A 15,137-nucleotide genomic window follows, 5' to 3' on the forward strand; every position below is an offset into this window, starting at 1 on the left:
ATTCAGTATTACTGACTGGGTTCAGCACTGTTCCCATGTCAGTACCGTACTAAAACATGCATCACTATGTGGACTACTATAATATAAAAAGAAAATAATAGAGATTATGATTACATATTCATGACAGTGGAATTTTAAAGATCAGGATATAAGTCAACATGAAGTACCTGTTGGTATCATTTCTTGATTATATTCTTACCTTAAACACAAATGTAGCACCGCCACCACCTCCACCTCCACCTTTTACTTGACTTTTATTCAACATTGGGCTGCTCTGTTCCAGGCAGATCTTATTCAACATGACTTTGGACTGCGGAAAGAGAGACACACAGAGGGAGGTTTGGCTTCTGTTTGATATCAGTTGTGTATGCGAATGCAGATCAGTTATTGACTTCCCACTGCAAAGACAATCATGGTGTGAACTGCTTTTCTTTTTCTAGTATATTGAGAATCAACAGTTAATGAACTATCTGATGTTATTCCACTGAAAAATAACACAATTGTGTTTGCCATGTTCTTTTCCAATAATCTTTCTGTAAGTTTGATTTGAAAACAAGCATTTAGTTAGTGCTGTTTTCCAACATATAACAACTTCTGCTTTCAATCTGCTACACTTTTGGCATTAAAACATCTTCAATTAAATATTGCTTGGTCAGCTGTGTCTGCAAAGTTTGTCCAAACCCTCCACAAATCTCTGATAAGGGGTTGCTATGAGGTGTGGGCAGATTGATCCAAATATCAATTACATTATATTGATACCAAGTAGGTGTTAAGTAGGAGCATAATATACAATATCACCAACCCCTAGTTGCCATGACAACAGCAGAGAAGTTATTCTTATTACAACCAGTGATCGCTATTCGAAAACTATTTGATAGACTCAAACATGCCCTCACAGTCAGTCTGCTGACTTGCGACTCCTGAATCCGCCTCCAGTGAAAGCTCAGAGGGCTGAGTGCAAGGAGAAGGCGGGACTTCACTGACTTTGACTGGCAGGTAAACAAATAATAATGCATTCAAAAGTTTTGGAAGAGTCTTCACTTTTTCTACATCTTAGCCAGTTTTGTCATTGTAGATTCTCACTTTAAAGTAGTCTGGGGGAAAAATAGAACAATGGATGTGTATGTGTATGTGCTCAAAAAGGTATTCTATTGATAGCAAAAAACATAAGCATATGCACAGGGAGCAACAGCGTTTGTAAGGTCATTTCTTTTGGCATCTCAGTGCTGCAACAGCGTCTTCAAGTGTTTGTGCCTTGCTCACTGACACCTAAGTGCTGCCTTGCTTGGTAAAGGAATCTAATTTAAAGAAATGAATAAACAAGAAGTAAAAGTCTGACGCATAAAACATCCCTGAAGGCACAATCCTCCAACAAAAGACAGCCAAATTGTTGTGTGCATTTAGTGGTGTTCCCTTGACAACAGTACACTAATGTAGTTCCTCATTGTGTGCATTTGATCAGGGTCATTTAAGTTGTAACATGCTCAACTTTAGTGAAAATAGCAATGTTCCTGTATCAACCTGTTGAATGCAAAACTTTACATTTGCCAGACTATAACATTGCCATTTTATATGTACGTATCATAAAGACAATGGACTTAGCCCCTTGTTAGTGTTACTCAAGTACCGCTATATTTAATTCAAGTAATCCTTAACTTGTCTTCTAACCCCAGCTTGGTTTTAAGGTCATGGTTTGGTTAATTTTTGGAACAGTAAGGCATACCTGACTACATTTCCATTGAAAATAATGGAAATAGAGAAATACATGCTGTATTTTGATGATTTAAAACACTACCGAGGGCTGCACGGTGGACCAGTGGTTAGCACGCAGGCCTCACAGCTGGGAGACCCGAGTTCAATCCCACCCACGGCCATCTCTGTGTGGAGTTTGCATGTTCTCTCTTCCACATTCCAAAAACATGCTAGGTTAATTGACAACTCCAAATTGTCCATATGTATGTATGAATGTGAGTGTGAATGGTTGTTTGTCTATATGTGCTCTGTGATTGGCTAGCGACCAGTCCAGGGTGTACCCCGCATCTCGCCCAAAGACAGTTGGGATAGGCTCCAGCACCCCCAGCGACCCTCATGAGGATAAGCGGTAGAAAATGAATGAATGAATGAACACTACCGAAATACACATACATATGCTAGTTCCGTCAACAACAACAGCAGCATAGATACAGCGACAACACTTACGATGTTCGCTCTCCTTGGGAATGCTGACGGCAAATGAGCATCTTGTTGAGTCTTTGAAATTGAGACCTTAGTAATGACTCTGAGACTAGTGATTAGCGACGTGTCATGCTAGCCCACAAGATAAAAGTTTTTTATGTTAGCTGCTACAATAACAATATCGCTGTAGTTTGGTTAATATACAAGTCAGTTCTGTAAATGGAACACTTTTGAAGGTTTATTTTGTGAGGGCTTTAGCGTCACAATAGGTATTCCCTATGACGCCCATTGCTAGCTGGAATACACAGAAAGTGGAATAAAACACAGTATGTGTTTATGTTTCACATGAGGATTGTGAATGATGGGCAAAAGTCCAAAAAAAGTGCAGTTCCCCTTTAACACATGTGTGTGTCGATGCTGTGTTTTCACGAAAAAAAATCCCAACTATATGCAAAGGTTAGATAGAGGCATCCACAGCAGTGCACACGCACTGGGTTGACCTCATCGCACGATATGAACAAAAAATTGCAGGAGACTTGTAGGTTTATAGTATGCAGATGTGCGGAAATTTGATTCACTTTGTAAGGAGTTATTTCAGGAGCAAAATGAAAGGGTTGAAAACATACTTGCATAAGTTCTCCCTAATGCGAGTGATATGCTCCAATGTACTTCACACAGACACAATACTGACACGCGCTGCCTGGGCGCTGCAACCAGCGAGCCGGTCGAGGGAGGGGCGGTCGCTGTGTGTGACTGGCCAATCAAAGAGCGTGAAGAGTGAATACATAATGAGGATTTTACATCATCAAGATTATGGATAATGAGGAGTTGTATTTGTTTCATTAGCTTACTCTGCAAAAACACATTATCCGTAACGGACACTCGTTTACCCTGAGTATCATCCGTACTGTCAACACACATTGAAGACTGTTATTGCACATGAATAAGTTGCCCTCAATGTCCTGTATTTTCTGTGTGCTCATTTTCGAGTGTTTTGTTCGTAAATAACTTATTGTAAACATGTGAGTAATCTAATTAGAGAAAAAGGTAACAATTCAGTTATTTGTGTTATAACCTCAATTTGATTCTGAATAAAGTGTTCAAGCCAGAATCAGCATGCAAATCAAAGGATTCGCTGTGGTGACTCCGTAATCAGGAAGAAAGCCGAATGAAACAAACAAAACCTCATTTTGATTCTTAGGTGTCCTCTTCTGGGGTCAGGCTTTTATAATTAGGGCGCAGAAACTGCATGAACACACCATACTCTTTCTTCACAAAGTAGTCCATTGTGTACTAACATGTATTCAATACACTATCTGAAAACCATATCAGGCAGCACACAGTATATAATTAGTATATCATTTTGGTCTTTTAATGGAAAAATCCATATCAATGCAATCTTTCTCTGCAGCACAGCAGGATAAAATGTGGCACTCCTCTGGGAGCAAAATTATTATTAGATATACAGGAAAACATTAACATTGTTCTATTTGTGCTGTGTCTGTATTATTCTGAAGGAGTTTACAGACGTTTTAGAAAGATTGATTGATTTTATGCGAAGAGCAAGTCAGCAACATTGGCATTAAAACAGATAGTTTAGAACTTCTCTTCAAACATTGTGTGGCATATTGTCACACAGTGCTCCTTATTGCTCTTAGCTCTTTTTTTTGAGTTGTGATAAAACTGCAGCTTTATGGGCATATACGCTAAAAACTCTGGAGGCTACTATTTCTTGCAGTTATGGTTAATTAATTAACTTAATTAACAAAACTATACTTGTGTTTGCCGGAATGGTGATCGTTCCAGCCATACGTGATTAATACCTTATAATCAAGTAAGAGGGAGTTGCATTATAAATTACATAGTACATTATAGCTATATTCTAGTAAGTGTAGCTGTTGACACCAAAGTTTAGTGTTACTGTGGCATGCTGTGAAGTGGGAGGTACTCCTAGCCACACTGTGTGAAAGGAAGTTCTGCCAGGTCTCTGGCAGCAAGGAGCTGGCAATATAACCCTATGTTCTACAGAACTGTTCATCTTCTGAACTGTTATTAATAAAAATTGAGATTGGATCAGTTGCACTGTTCTTGGAATACTTGAAACCCTTTTTTTGTGGAATGCTCGATGCGGCCCAGCCTCTACTTCCAGCTGCCCTCATGTAAATTGAGAGTGAGAACCCTGCTGTAGACCAATCATTCCATGTAACTATATTTTTATTTCAACGAGAAAATTAAGGCCTGATGTCAAATGTTTCCCAGCCAACTAGCAAAGCAATAAAATAACCAATAACTCAATTTTCCTTGCCACCATCTGTCTGGGACTGTTTTGGTGTCCATAAAGAACTATTAGGTGCAGATTCTATCTGCAAGGACTGCACATATTCTATTCTGAATGAGTTATGTCAAGTACAGTTGTATCGACTTGTTAATTCCCAGTATACGTAATGTCCCATAAACCATCTTACTTTGTTTAATATGAGGAATTTTCAATGTAGAAGCTGGCCTACATTTTGAATGTTTATATTGGAGATGATGGATGGTTTCATTGGTGACTAGAGGGATTGGGAGGTTTTTAATCTCGGTGTTGTGTAAGCATGCAGCGAGGCTGCCAGCAAAGAGCTCCAGAGCATAACGGATGACAACCACCTCTGACAAAACAACACAAGTAAGCCAAGGAGAGACAGCAGGGGGATCACTGCAAATTTAGTAGTCTTAAAATGTTAGCATTCAGAAAATGTCCTAAGACACCCCCGGGGTTCTCCATTTTTTTCATGTATTAATAATAGTCCTGCTTAAGGTTTTCTTCATACACTCTATTGCCACCACTGTGCAAACTGGTTGAAACACCACTGGTTCACCTTTTGTATGTTTTTTGGTACGTCTATTGGTTTGTGTGTGTTTTTCTGCAAGGCTAATTAGTTAAGCTGCTTTTGGTTTGCTGCTAATTTTATCCATACATTATTAGCTTATTTTTCTTGACAGAAAATACAAGAAATATTCATAACAAGGGGGCAGGATTTCTATTTTCTTTTACAAATCATAAGTGGATGTCTTTTTCAACATTCCTGTCAAATTTGTCACCAGCAACTGCTACTTAAAGTGAAAATGGTGATATACCACCACAATTCATTCATTGTTTTTCTACCACTTAGCCTCACGTGGGTTGCGGGGGTGCTGGAGCCTATCCCAGCTGTCTTTGGGTGAGAGGCGGGGTATACCCTAGACTGGTCGCCAGCCAATCACAGGGCACATATAGACAAACAACCATTCACACTCACATTCATACCTATGGACAATTTGGAGTCGGCAATTATCCTAGCATGTTTTTGGAATGTGGGAGGAAACCGGAGTACCCGGAGAAAACCCACGCATGCACGGGGAGAACATGCAAACTCCACACAGAGATGGCAGAGGGTGGAACTGAACTCGGTTCTCCTAGCTGCGAGGCCTGCGCGCTAACCACTCGACCGCCATGCAGCCCCAGACCACCACAATGTATATCAAAAATTGCATATGTAAACTGACACTTATACAGTTTTCACTGTAATGGGCCAGTGTCTTGTTGCCCTCAGTCTTCTCTCAGTCACATGGTGACAACTAAATATAAGAAACGCTTATTCTCCTCCTTGATATTTATGTGTCTCATTCCAATATATGCATTTAATACAGCATGGTTTTTGCAGTACTATTTTCAAGTTGTAAACTGACCACCCCAGACAAAGCCAAGCCAAGCTTATTTGTTACTGTGCATTGGTTAAGGCCATGGATGTGTTTGTAAATGAAACTGTTCACTGCCCTGTGACTTACTCTGAATATAGAACAAAAACACACATAATGCATAATGCAAATAAAACTGACCTGTCTTGGTTTAGTTTGACTTTGTGGTCAAACTTTAGTGTCATAGCTTCTTTTTTACATACTGTGTAAACTACTTAAGTTGATTTTAACTTACATTGGGGCAAGCATCCTCTCCTTTCTGTCCAACCAGAATATACAGCAGCTCTCCTTTCCTCAGCAGAAAGTCTCCACTTATGTATGTGCCATGTGATCTGCTTGTGGCCATAACGCTTCGGCCACCAGCTGCACCGTATGCTGTGATCCTAGAAGAGAAAGAGAAACACAGAATTAAACAGAAATAATTATGGTACGTTCATACCAGAACATATGCAGAGATACACACATACTGTACACACCCATCATTTTATATTACTAATTCAAATAAACAGTATTTATTTAAAGATTATTTAAAGTTTGTTTTAAAAACATCAACGTAAACTTTGACACTTTCTCAGGGTGGTTTAAGAATAATAATTATTCAACTGTACGTGTATGTATTTATCTATGCATTCATTGAATATAATGCAGACATACATAGGTCAATACATAGACTTCCATAGCAGAAAACTGTTCCAGTTTTTCCAGCGTGAAAAAAAAAACATTGATTGGTTTTTGGGAATGCTTCAATATTCCTCTCCCCTGGTGGTCATGCTTGGTGGAGAGAGAACGCTGCCTGGTGCTGGGTAGCTACCTCAGCTGTTTGCCTAATGACTTTTGGGAGATGCAGAGCGCAAATTCATCTCTGTGGCCGTCTGTCAACTTCATTCACTGGCTCTTCCAGATAACCAGGCTGCATTAGGACCACCGTTTCAAAGTTTGGAGGCAGCAAGTGTTTTCTGAAATCTCTGGGACACGTGTTACACTGTTGTTAGGTATTTAAAGACTTAAGACTCAGCAGTGCTGTGGGTGACGAGCAAAGCTGTTTTTTTTTGTGGTTCTCAGAATTTTCCAAGTTAAAGGTCTTCGGTCTGCTTATAGGCCCACAGGAGGAATATTGATCTCGGCCTAAGGTGACTAATACTACATATTGTATATTCTAACAAGCTCATTGTTGTTGGTGTATTTTTGAACCCTTATTGAAGATTCCCTCCTCTGCTCATCTATTCTCTTGAGGAAGCACTGATGCCTTGCTGATGCACACAGGAGAAAAAGAGGGTGGGTGGGAGTAGGAGTGTGCATTTTTGCCAAAGATGAGATCCTGAAGACTGGGGCTATGTTTTTTATGTATCTCAGTATTTTAAACACACCCTAAATATTTTTAGATCAAAAAAGTCATGGTTTATGTGAATAATGTTGAGGAATGGAATCAAATACTGAGTACGAACACCATGAAACTACCAAAATAAATATGACGAAAACAATCACTGTCAAAGCTTATTCAATTATCTGTATAATATAATATAATGGAAAAATAACAGGGTCCTACCTGTAGGTGCCAGTTTCCGGGACCTGCCACATTTGAATGCCTTTAAGAGGCCCCCAGGTGCCCACTGTCACGTTGATTTTGCTGATCCTGTAGGAGTTCAAGCACTGGGATGGAGTTGGACCGTCAGGTCCTGCAGCTCCACAGTTGTGAAAAATCCATTTTTTGGCTGAACACAGAGGAGAAAAAGTACCATTTAATATTAAACAGAGCGCACATTTCCTGCACTGAAGCGCTTTACGACCACCACATAATTATCAAGATATATTGATAGATACTACATATTCCATAAGAGACACACACACATTTAGCCGTTAGTAAAACACACATGCATGGATAGCTATTACAAAGTGGTAGTGCAAATTGTATAAGGGATGTTGAACATATTAACAAAGAAAGCAGGTGTCCTGTGTGTCACAACTAATTAGAGATTGCACTCTAATTAGCTGAAGAATAATCTTGTCATATGGAGTTTATGCTGGAGGAAAGAGGTTTGCTCTGAGTTTGACGAGCTATTTTTAAACACGGGTCGTGCCACAAATAAACTTATAATGACCATGTTTCCACTATCGATATTGTGCCAAGATTGTCTGCACTCGGACCTATGTTACACATAAGTCAGGGGTCTCCACCCAGTATCTTATGAGTTACCAGTAGCTCCTAACCACTATTCAAGTAGCTCTCCAAAGGGGTTATTCATTTATTATCCAATACCAGCAATACAGTATATCTTATCAACAATATTAGAAAGTGGGGTTCGGCAGGGGTCTGGAAGTCCTCTGGAGTGCATGGAAGTGTGACCAATCACAGCGAAGTGGGCGTGCCTGGAGGCCGTCCGTGGGTAAAGGTAAAACAGACTGTTTTGGAAAGCCAAGTAAATAAAGCTGAATTAGGTGCAGCAAGCTTTGGGTAGTTGCCAATAGGATAAGATGGTGGACATGGGCTGCCAAGATTAGCTTTCTCCATAGGACGGCTGGGCTCACGTTTAGTAATCCAGTAGGGGCCCAGAGAGTCACTGCTCCTCCTCTTTTACAACGAGCTCGTCAAGATGGGCATCTATTTTAAATGCCTCCACAACACCTCCTCGGTCCAGGAGGACATCCCAGAGTACATTTATGATGCACGGATCAGACTATGTCTCACAGTTGGTGGAAGAACACATCTGTGATGTGATCAGAAAAAATAATTTAAGCAATTCCGTCAACCCTGGTTAATGTGTCTGCCAGACAGTTAAGAAGCTTCAGTTGCTAAATACAAATTCACAAATTGAACCAAATATGACCAAGCTAATCAATTTTTGGAGACGATATAGATGGCAGCATTCTACTGACAGTTACCCACCATAGGCTGGATATTATAAACAAGATGGATCAAGGATGGCACATTGTGGATGGATCGGAATAAAAATCTTGCACAGGAGTCAAATCAATTACAAAAAAAGCTAGATTTGCATAAAACTGTTATTGCTTTCCCACACACTTAAACCAAATCAACAAGAACTAGTATATAGTAAGTAAACAATGAATAATTTCAGCTGTGCAACGAATTAGCAATCACTTAATGGCCAAAACTTGTCTGTGTTAGAAGTGCAAAGGGAGCAACATCTGCCGGCAGTTGGATTGCTTCAGAGCAACAGTCTGTCTATCTGACTCGAAGCCAGTTTTTATCTAATCCGCAGTGCTTGGATTTGTTGTTGTCTGATGTTGCGTGAGCGGAAGTGGAACACCTTGATATGAAAATGTGTTTTGGGTTCAAAGAAGATCATGCTTGTACACCCTGCCTCACTTTTGCAGATGATCATTTTTGGCAGTGTGATATTCTGTATCAAATGCTTATCTTCATCATGCACCCACCCACATGCAGAGAATAGCCCGAGAAAGAGGTTATCTCTCTGCAGATAATAATTACAGAAACAATCTTGAATGTTGATGAGTTGTGAGGAGAACAGTAGCTGATGTCTTTACCAAAATGGTTCACCATGGATTGAGATTTTGAAAAAAACAAACAAACTATGAGGAGACAGTGTGCATCTGAACGCAGGATAAATAAAAAAAATAATGGTGGGAAAAAATGGGAGAGCAGGGATGCAAAGATATGGCAGTAAGAAGACACGAAAACCATGTGATCTAACAAAAAGCCCATTAATAAAATCTCTTACAATGGCAAAGATGGGAAACAAATTGAAACATTAAAGATAACAAAAGATGGGGTTCATTGTAGAGGGAATGAAAAAGAGAGGAGACAAGAGGCGTTTGTTGGGGTTAATCATGGAGCGTGTTGAGAGGAAAGGGGAGTCTTGCTGGAGTGACAGGTTGGCAGAGTTAAAACCCTCATCAGGCCCAGCACCCGTCAAATCTGCAGGCCCACGAGGGGAGAACGGAGGCACTCAGTGAATGTTAAGTGTCCTCGGCTGTCTTTGAAATAGCCAACTGCAAGTTCAACATCTTTGCCCTCTACAGTTACTATCTATGATAATCACACATCGACAATTCAGGTCAAATAGCTTTATTGTAATCATGCCGGTTACTTTCTTATTTTAAATGCCACACATTTAACTAAAGGAAAAAGCCCTGTCTTGATTGACTGAACCCAAGAATGAAGCCTGTGACTCCAGCTCATACTAAAGTTATGTTATCACAAGATGTAAGCAAGTCAGACATGAATGTCGTACTTTCCAGTGTGACCCTCCTGTGAGTGAAGCAATTCAGCAGCTTGTGTGCAAGACAAGCATGTCGCAGCACAAGAAACATTAGCATATTTCTATTTGGCTCTTGTCCTTACTTATCTCAGACTGTTCAGCAGACTGAATACTGCATAGCGAATTGGCTGCATGCAGAAAGACAATTCACTCACACTGATCAGTGATTTCAGCTGTTTAGTGAAAAGTCCTGTTTTCTGTAAAGTATGAATTCAAGTCAAATCCACTCATGCATTTTCTTTACCGCTTATCCTCACTAGGGTCACAGGTATGCTGGAGCCTATCCCAGCTGTCTTCGGGTAAGAGGCAGGATACACCCTGGACTGGTCACTCGGCCATTCATTCATTCATTCATTCATTTTCTACCGCTTTTCCTCACAAGGGTCGCAGGTATGCTGGAGCCTATCCCAGCTGTCTTCGGGGTAAGAGGCAGGATACACTATGGACTGGTCACTCGGCCATTCATTCATTCATTCATTTTCTACCGCTTTTCCTCACAAGGGTCGCAGGTATGCTGGAGCCTATCCCAGCTGTCTTCGGGGTAAGAGGCAGGATACACTATGGACTGGTCACTCGGCCATTCATTCATTCATTCATTCATTTTCTACTGCTTTTCCTGACGAGGGTCGCAGGTATGCTGGAGCCTATCCCAGCTGTCTTCGGGTAAGAGGCAGGATACACCCTGGACTGGTCACTCGGCCATTCATTCATTCATTCATTCATTTTCTACTGCTTTTCCTGACGAGGGTCGCAGGTATGCTGGAGCCTATCCCAGCTGTCTTCGGGGGAAGAGGCAGGATACACTATGGACTGGTCACTCGGCCATTCATTCATTCATTCATTTTCTACTGCTTTTCCTGACGAGGGTTGCAGGTATGCTGGAGCCTATCCCAGCTGTCTTCGGGTAAGAGGCAGGATACACCCTGGACTGGTCACTCGGCCAGTCATTCATTCATTCATTCATTTTCTACTGCTTTTCCTGACGAGGGTCGCAGGTATGCTGGAGCCTATCCCAGCTGTCTTCGGGGTAAGAGGCAGGATACACTCTGGACTGGTCACTCGGCCATTCATTCATTTTCTACTGCTTTTCCTCACGAGGGTCACAGGTATGCTGGAGCCTATCCCAGCTGTCTTTGGGTAAGAGGCAGGATACACCCTGGACTGGTCACTCGGCCATTATTTCTTAAATAGTTGGCAATATAAGTAAACACACCTCACAGTGAACATGTTCAAATTGTGCTCGAAATGATGCACCATTGTTATCTTGCACTGCCTTAATCCTACTGGGAATTGAATTCACCAGCTTCACAGATTGTTACTAGAAGCCTCTTCCACTCCCCCCGTTACGACATCACCGAGCTGGTGGTTGTTCGACTCCTTGGACTCCTCCACCTTACGCTTGAGGTGCTCACTTGACTTCAGGTATGGAGACAAACATGGCCACTCTATCACCTTTAACTTCCTCAGCAAGGCACTTGTTACCTTGGAGGTGTGTTTGGGGTCATTATCGTGTTAGAAAACTGCCAGGCGGCTCAGTTTCCCAAGGGAAGGGATCATGCTCTGCTTTAGAGTGCTTGACTGTAGGCAAGGCACAATTATCTTGGTACTCACTTGTGTTGCCAACTATTTTGACAATAATAGCTGTGTGTTGGGTTATTTTGGGTAGTAAATACTGTATATACTGATATACAAGCTGGACTATAAAGTATGTTGAGTTCATATCTGTAGAATTGTGCTGTGAGATGATCCTATAATAAAAATGGTTGCTTAAATGTCTTAATGGGGTGTACAGTTGTCCCGCGACATCAGGCTTCACTCTATCACGTTTTAAAAATAACATATTAATTCATAAATTATGCTGTTTTGTGGATGAATATGGCCCATTACTTGTGTCATTCAGCCGCCTTAACATTACATCGGTGAGATAATAGTCACTGCAGTTGTTAATTAAAAAGCCAACAACAAACTTTCGAAATGATAACATGTCAAGGTTCCAAAGATTTGCATTATTTATTTAATTGTCCTTATCACAAGCTTTTTCATGTCACAAAATGATGCGCAAACAGGCTAAAATTAACAATAGATCATGTTTTAGCACCAATAAATTATGTAACACTGTTTTTCCTTGTTGAGTCATGTTTGCAGTATATTTCCACATGACCGTGGCTTCAATTCACTGTAGTCTGTGCATCATGACCCTCGAAGTAACTGTGCTTTCGCTGGTACCCCTTTCAGAAGAATCACCCATTTGCAATTGCTTGCTGCACTCTGTGTATACAATCACTCGCGCCCCGCCTCTCCCTACTGGGACAAAGATACTGAATGACTGACAGGAGAGTTCACTCTTTCCATTTATTCTGCTATAGAACCAATTCACAAAGGTGTTGAGATAGATGAGTGAATTCTCTTGTTTGGTAGCGAGAGAGGAGGAAAACAAACATGCATGAACATATCAATATAACAAGGCTGGTAAAATGATCACGTTAGTTTTTATTTATCGTGCAGGTAATTGATTTATCGATTAACGCGGCAGGTTAAGTTGTACCGTACCTATTCAATCGTCCTGCATGTGAATGTGTTATCGCTATTTGCAGGGCATTTAATAGGCAAGGAGGGTTGGTGTGATTTGTCACACCAGTTTGAAATTGAAGCCTCAGTACACAACAAAATCAATTTTCTTGGCTTTAACAGGGCATGGATGGTATAAAAGCATTCTCTGCTCCCAGACTCATACAGATAGATAGATAAATAGATAGATGGATGGATAGATAGATAGATACTCAGACAGACAGACTTATAAACATGCATTGTCGCACATGCTCCATAGCTTGCCATGACTGCAGCCAAGAATGAATGATAAATATGGTAAATAGGAGCAGGCGCGCTAGCTAGCGAATATTTTCAACACATCAGCAAATAAAAACCTAAAGTTTGGAACATCTTTTGCAAGAAGGGCGCAAAACTTGACCAGCCAGACCAAAAGAGGCGAGAATGGTAACTTTTTTGCTTTGTAATTTCAGTCTGAAATGTTCATACTTACTATTGTTATGATATTTTTAGTATGGGATTTTTTACTCTTCCAAGCTAACATGCCATTTTCATTGCACCAGTGTGACAAATAGTTCTATTTACTTATCTGTGCTTGTGCACAGAAGAGATGTGTCATCATTTAAGGGGCTTAGCACTATTTATTTATGTTGTATTATTGATTGGACTGAAGGTTAAGACTTGTGTTTTTCATTGCTCCATTTTTTTTTATAGCTAGATAGATCAATGTTTATTGTCATTACACACAGTGTACACAGCTCCACTTCCATGTTCCAAACATAACAGACATAAAATATAAATATCAAATATACAAATATTGATCCCATCAAGCAAAAAGATAAGATATACTGTAAGAATGCCACTTTCATATAATTGGCATCTTTATTTTATAGTGTAAGATTAATGTCTGCCGTTACACCCTGTGTGACTTATTGGATCATGTTTTGTATTTCCTTGGTCTAGACTCTTATTTTGTTACACTTCCTATTTGGTTCTGTGTTGTTTTCTGCTGCTTTGACTGTCATGATTAAACACACCTGCCACTAATTTGAGTGTGCTTGTGCATGTATGTCAATGTTGTGTCATCTTTGTGTGTTCTGGCGACATTCTTATGCAAGTTTCTTCTGCTTTGCAAAATCACAAAGAGATTTACATCCCCATCAAAGGTTACAAAAAAAAATCCCATCCAGTATAACCGGCAACCAGTCCAGGTTGTACCCCGCCACTCGCCTAAAGACAGCTGGGATAGGCTCCAACATACTAGCGACACTAGCGAGGATAAACAGCATGGGAAATGAATGAATGATATAACAGGAGAAGAGTAACAACTCACTTTTTCAGCAAGTCTAGCGTTGCTCAAGCACTTCAAAGTACTGACTGAGGAAATGTGTTTTAGAGTAAGTTTGATATGACTAACACAAATTTATGACTTTCAATATTGTTGCCCTCCTGAAGGAAGGAAGCAAGAGAGCGTGAGTAGGAAAATGTCAAGTCTGTGTAACTGTCTCCATTGACATTCTCGGGAGACAAATTGAAGGATTTTACACTTGGTAACTGCCCGTCCTGCTCCATTTATTGCCAAAAGAGATCTCTGCAGGACTCGCACTGTTGGGGGTGTGATGCTAACCAGTGGGGGGCGCACTTACTTTATTACAGTCTGTGTATCACGTCAAACTTGGTGCATTTTAAGCAATTGTGAATCTGTGCATGCACGTGAGCGTAGGAGTGAGAAGCAGAGACAAAGGAACACTGCAGAGAATGCATTCGGGAGAATAGCCTGATTCTGGCTGTATAACATCCATCTCTCACACAAATTCACACTTACAGTAATCTGTCGTGTGGGAGTTCATCAGAGGGATCCCTACGGAGGGGGGTGTGGTCGTGATTGGTGGTCCGAGGGCCAACCTTGTTGTGCTGCTGGCCACCGGTGGAAATTCTCCATTTGCTGAAATGAAATAGAACATTTAATGAAAACCTTACATTTCTCACCCCATGTTCATCAGTCAGAAAGATATGAATGAGCAGGCTATTCATTTTTTTTTTTTTTGGTAGCAACAATCCATTAAGCCTCAAGCCACAACTGCATTCCTTGGACCGAGATTGTATGTTCACAGCTACCTTGATCTCATCCTGCTAAAACTCTCCCAGAAGACTGCCTGATTGGCTATTACTGCACAAGATAGAGGAACCTTTTACTCTCAAAGATGTTAAAGCATGGGTGACTAATTATAGTTGTCATGGTAGGATGCCGGCTTGGGAAACCGTCACGTCCTCATTCTGTATGTCTCAGTGTGGCAAAAACAGGAGTTGTCATGGTTGCTTAGTTAAAAGCATGTATAGATGAGTCAGTCTAAGTGATGACGTCTGTGCATTGCTATCAGAGGCTGGCATGACAGTAAACAACAATGTCAACATTATAATTACAATCAAACCTTCATCAGCTTGCGTGTGACAGAT

The 15,137-nt window shown here is 40.6% G+C and overlaps 1 protein-coding gene across 4 annotated transcripts in view; it reads right to left on the reverse strand.

Annotated features, from left to right (window-relative positions):
- alk (ALK receptor tyrosine kinase) overlaps positions 1-15,137 on the reverse strand; it is a 260,619-nt gene that overhangs the window by 29,711 nt on the left and 215,771 nt on the right. For all 4 annotated transcript variants that reach the window (XM_058091041.1, XM_058091039.1, XM_058091042.1 and 1 more), the window contains 4 exons: positions 14,506-14,625; positions 7,439-7,604; positions 6,128-6,275; positions 200-310 (listed from right to left, as the gene is read on the reverse strand). In XM_058091041.1, the coding sequence (XP_057947024.1) occupies positions 200-310; positions 6,128-6,275; positions 7,439-7,604; positions 14,506-14,625 (545 nt within the window). The remainder of the gene's footprint in view (positions 1-199; positions 311-6,127; positions 6,276-7,438; positions 7,605-14,505; positions 14,626-15,137) is intronic.

Source organism: Doryrhamphus excisus, chromosome 13 (assembly GCF_030265055.1).
Source record: "Doryrhamphus excisus isolate RoL2022-K1 chromosome 13, RoL_Dexc_1.0, whole genome shotgun sequence".
NCBI lineage: Eukaryota > Metazoa > Chordata > Actinopteri > Syngnathiformes > Syngnathidae > Doryrhamphus > Doryrhamphus excisus.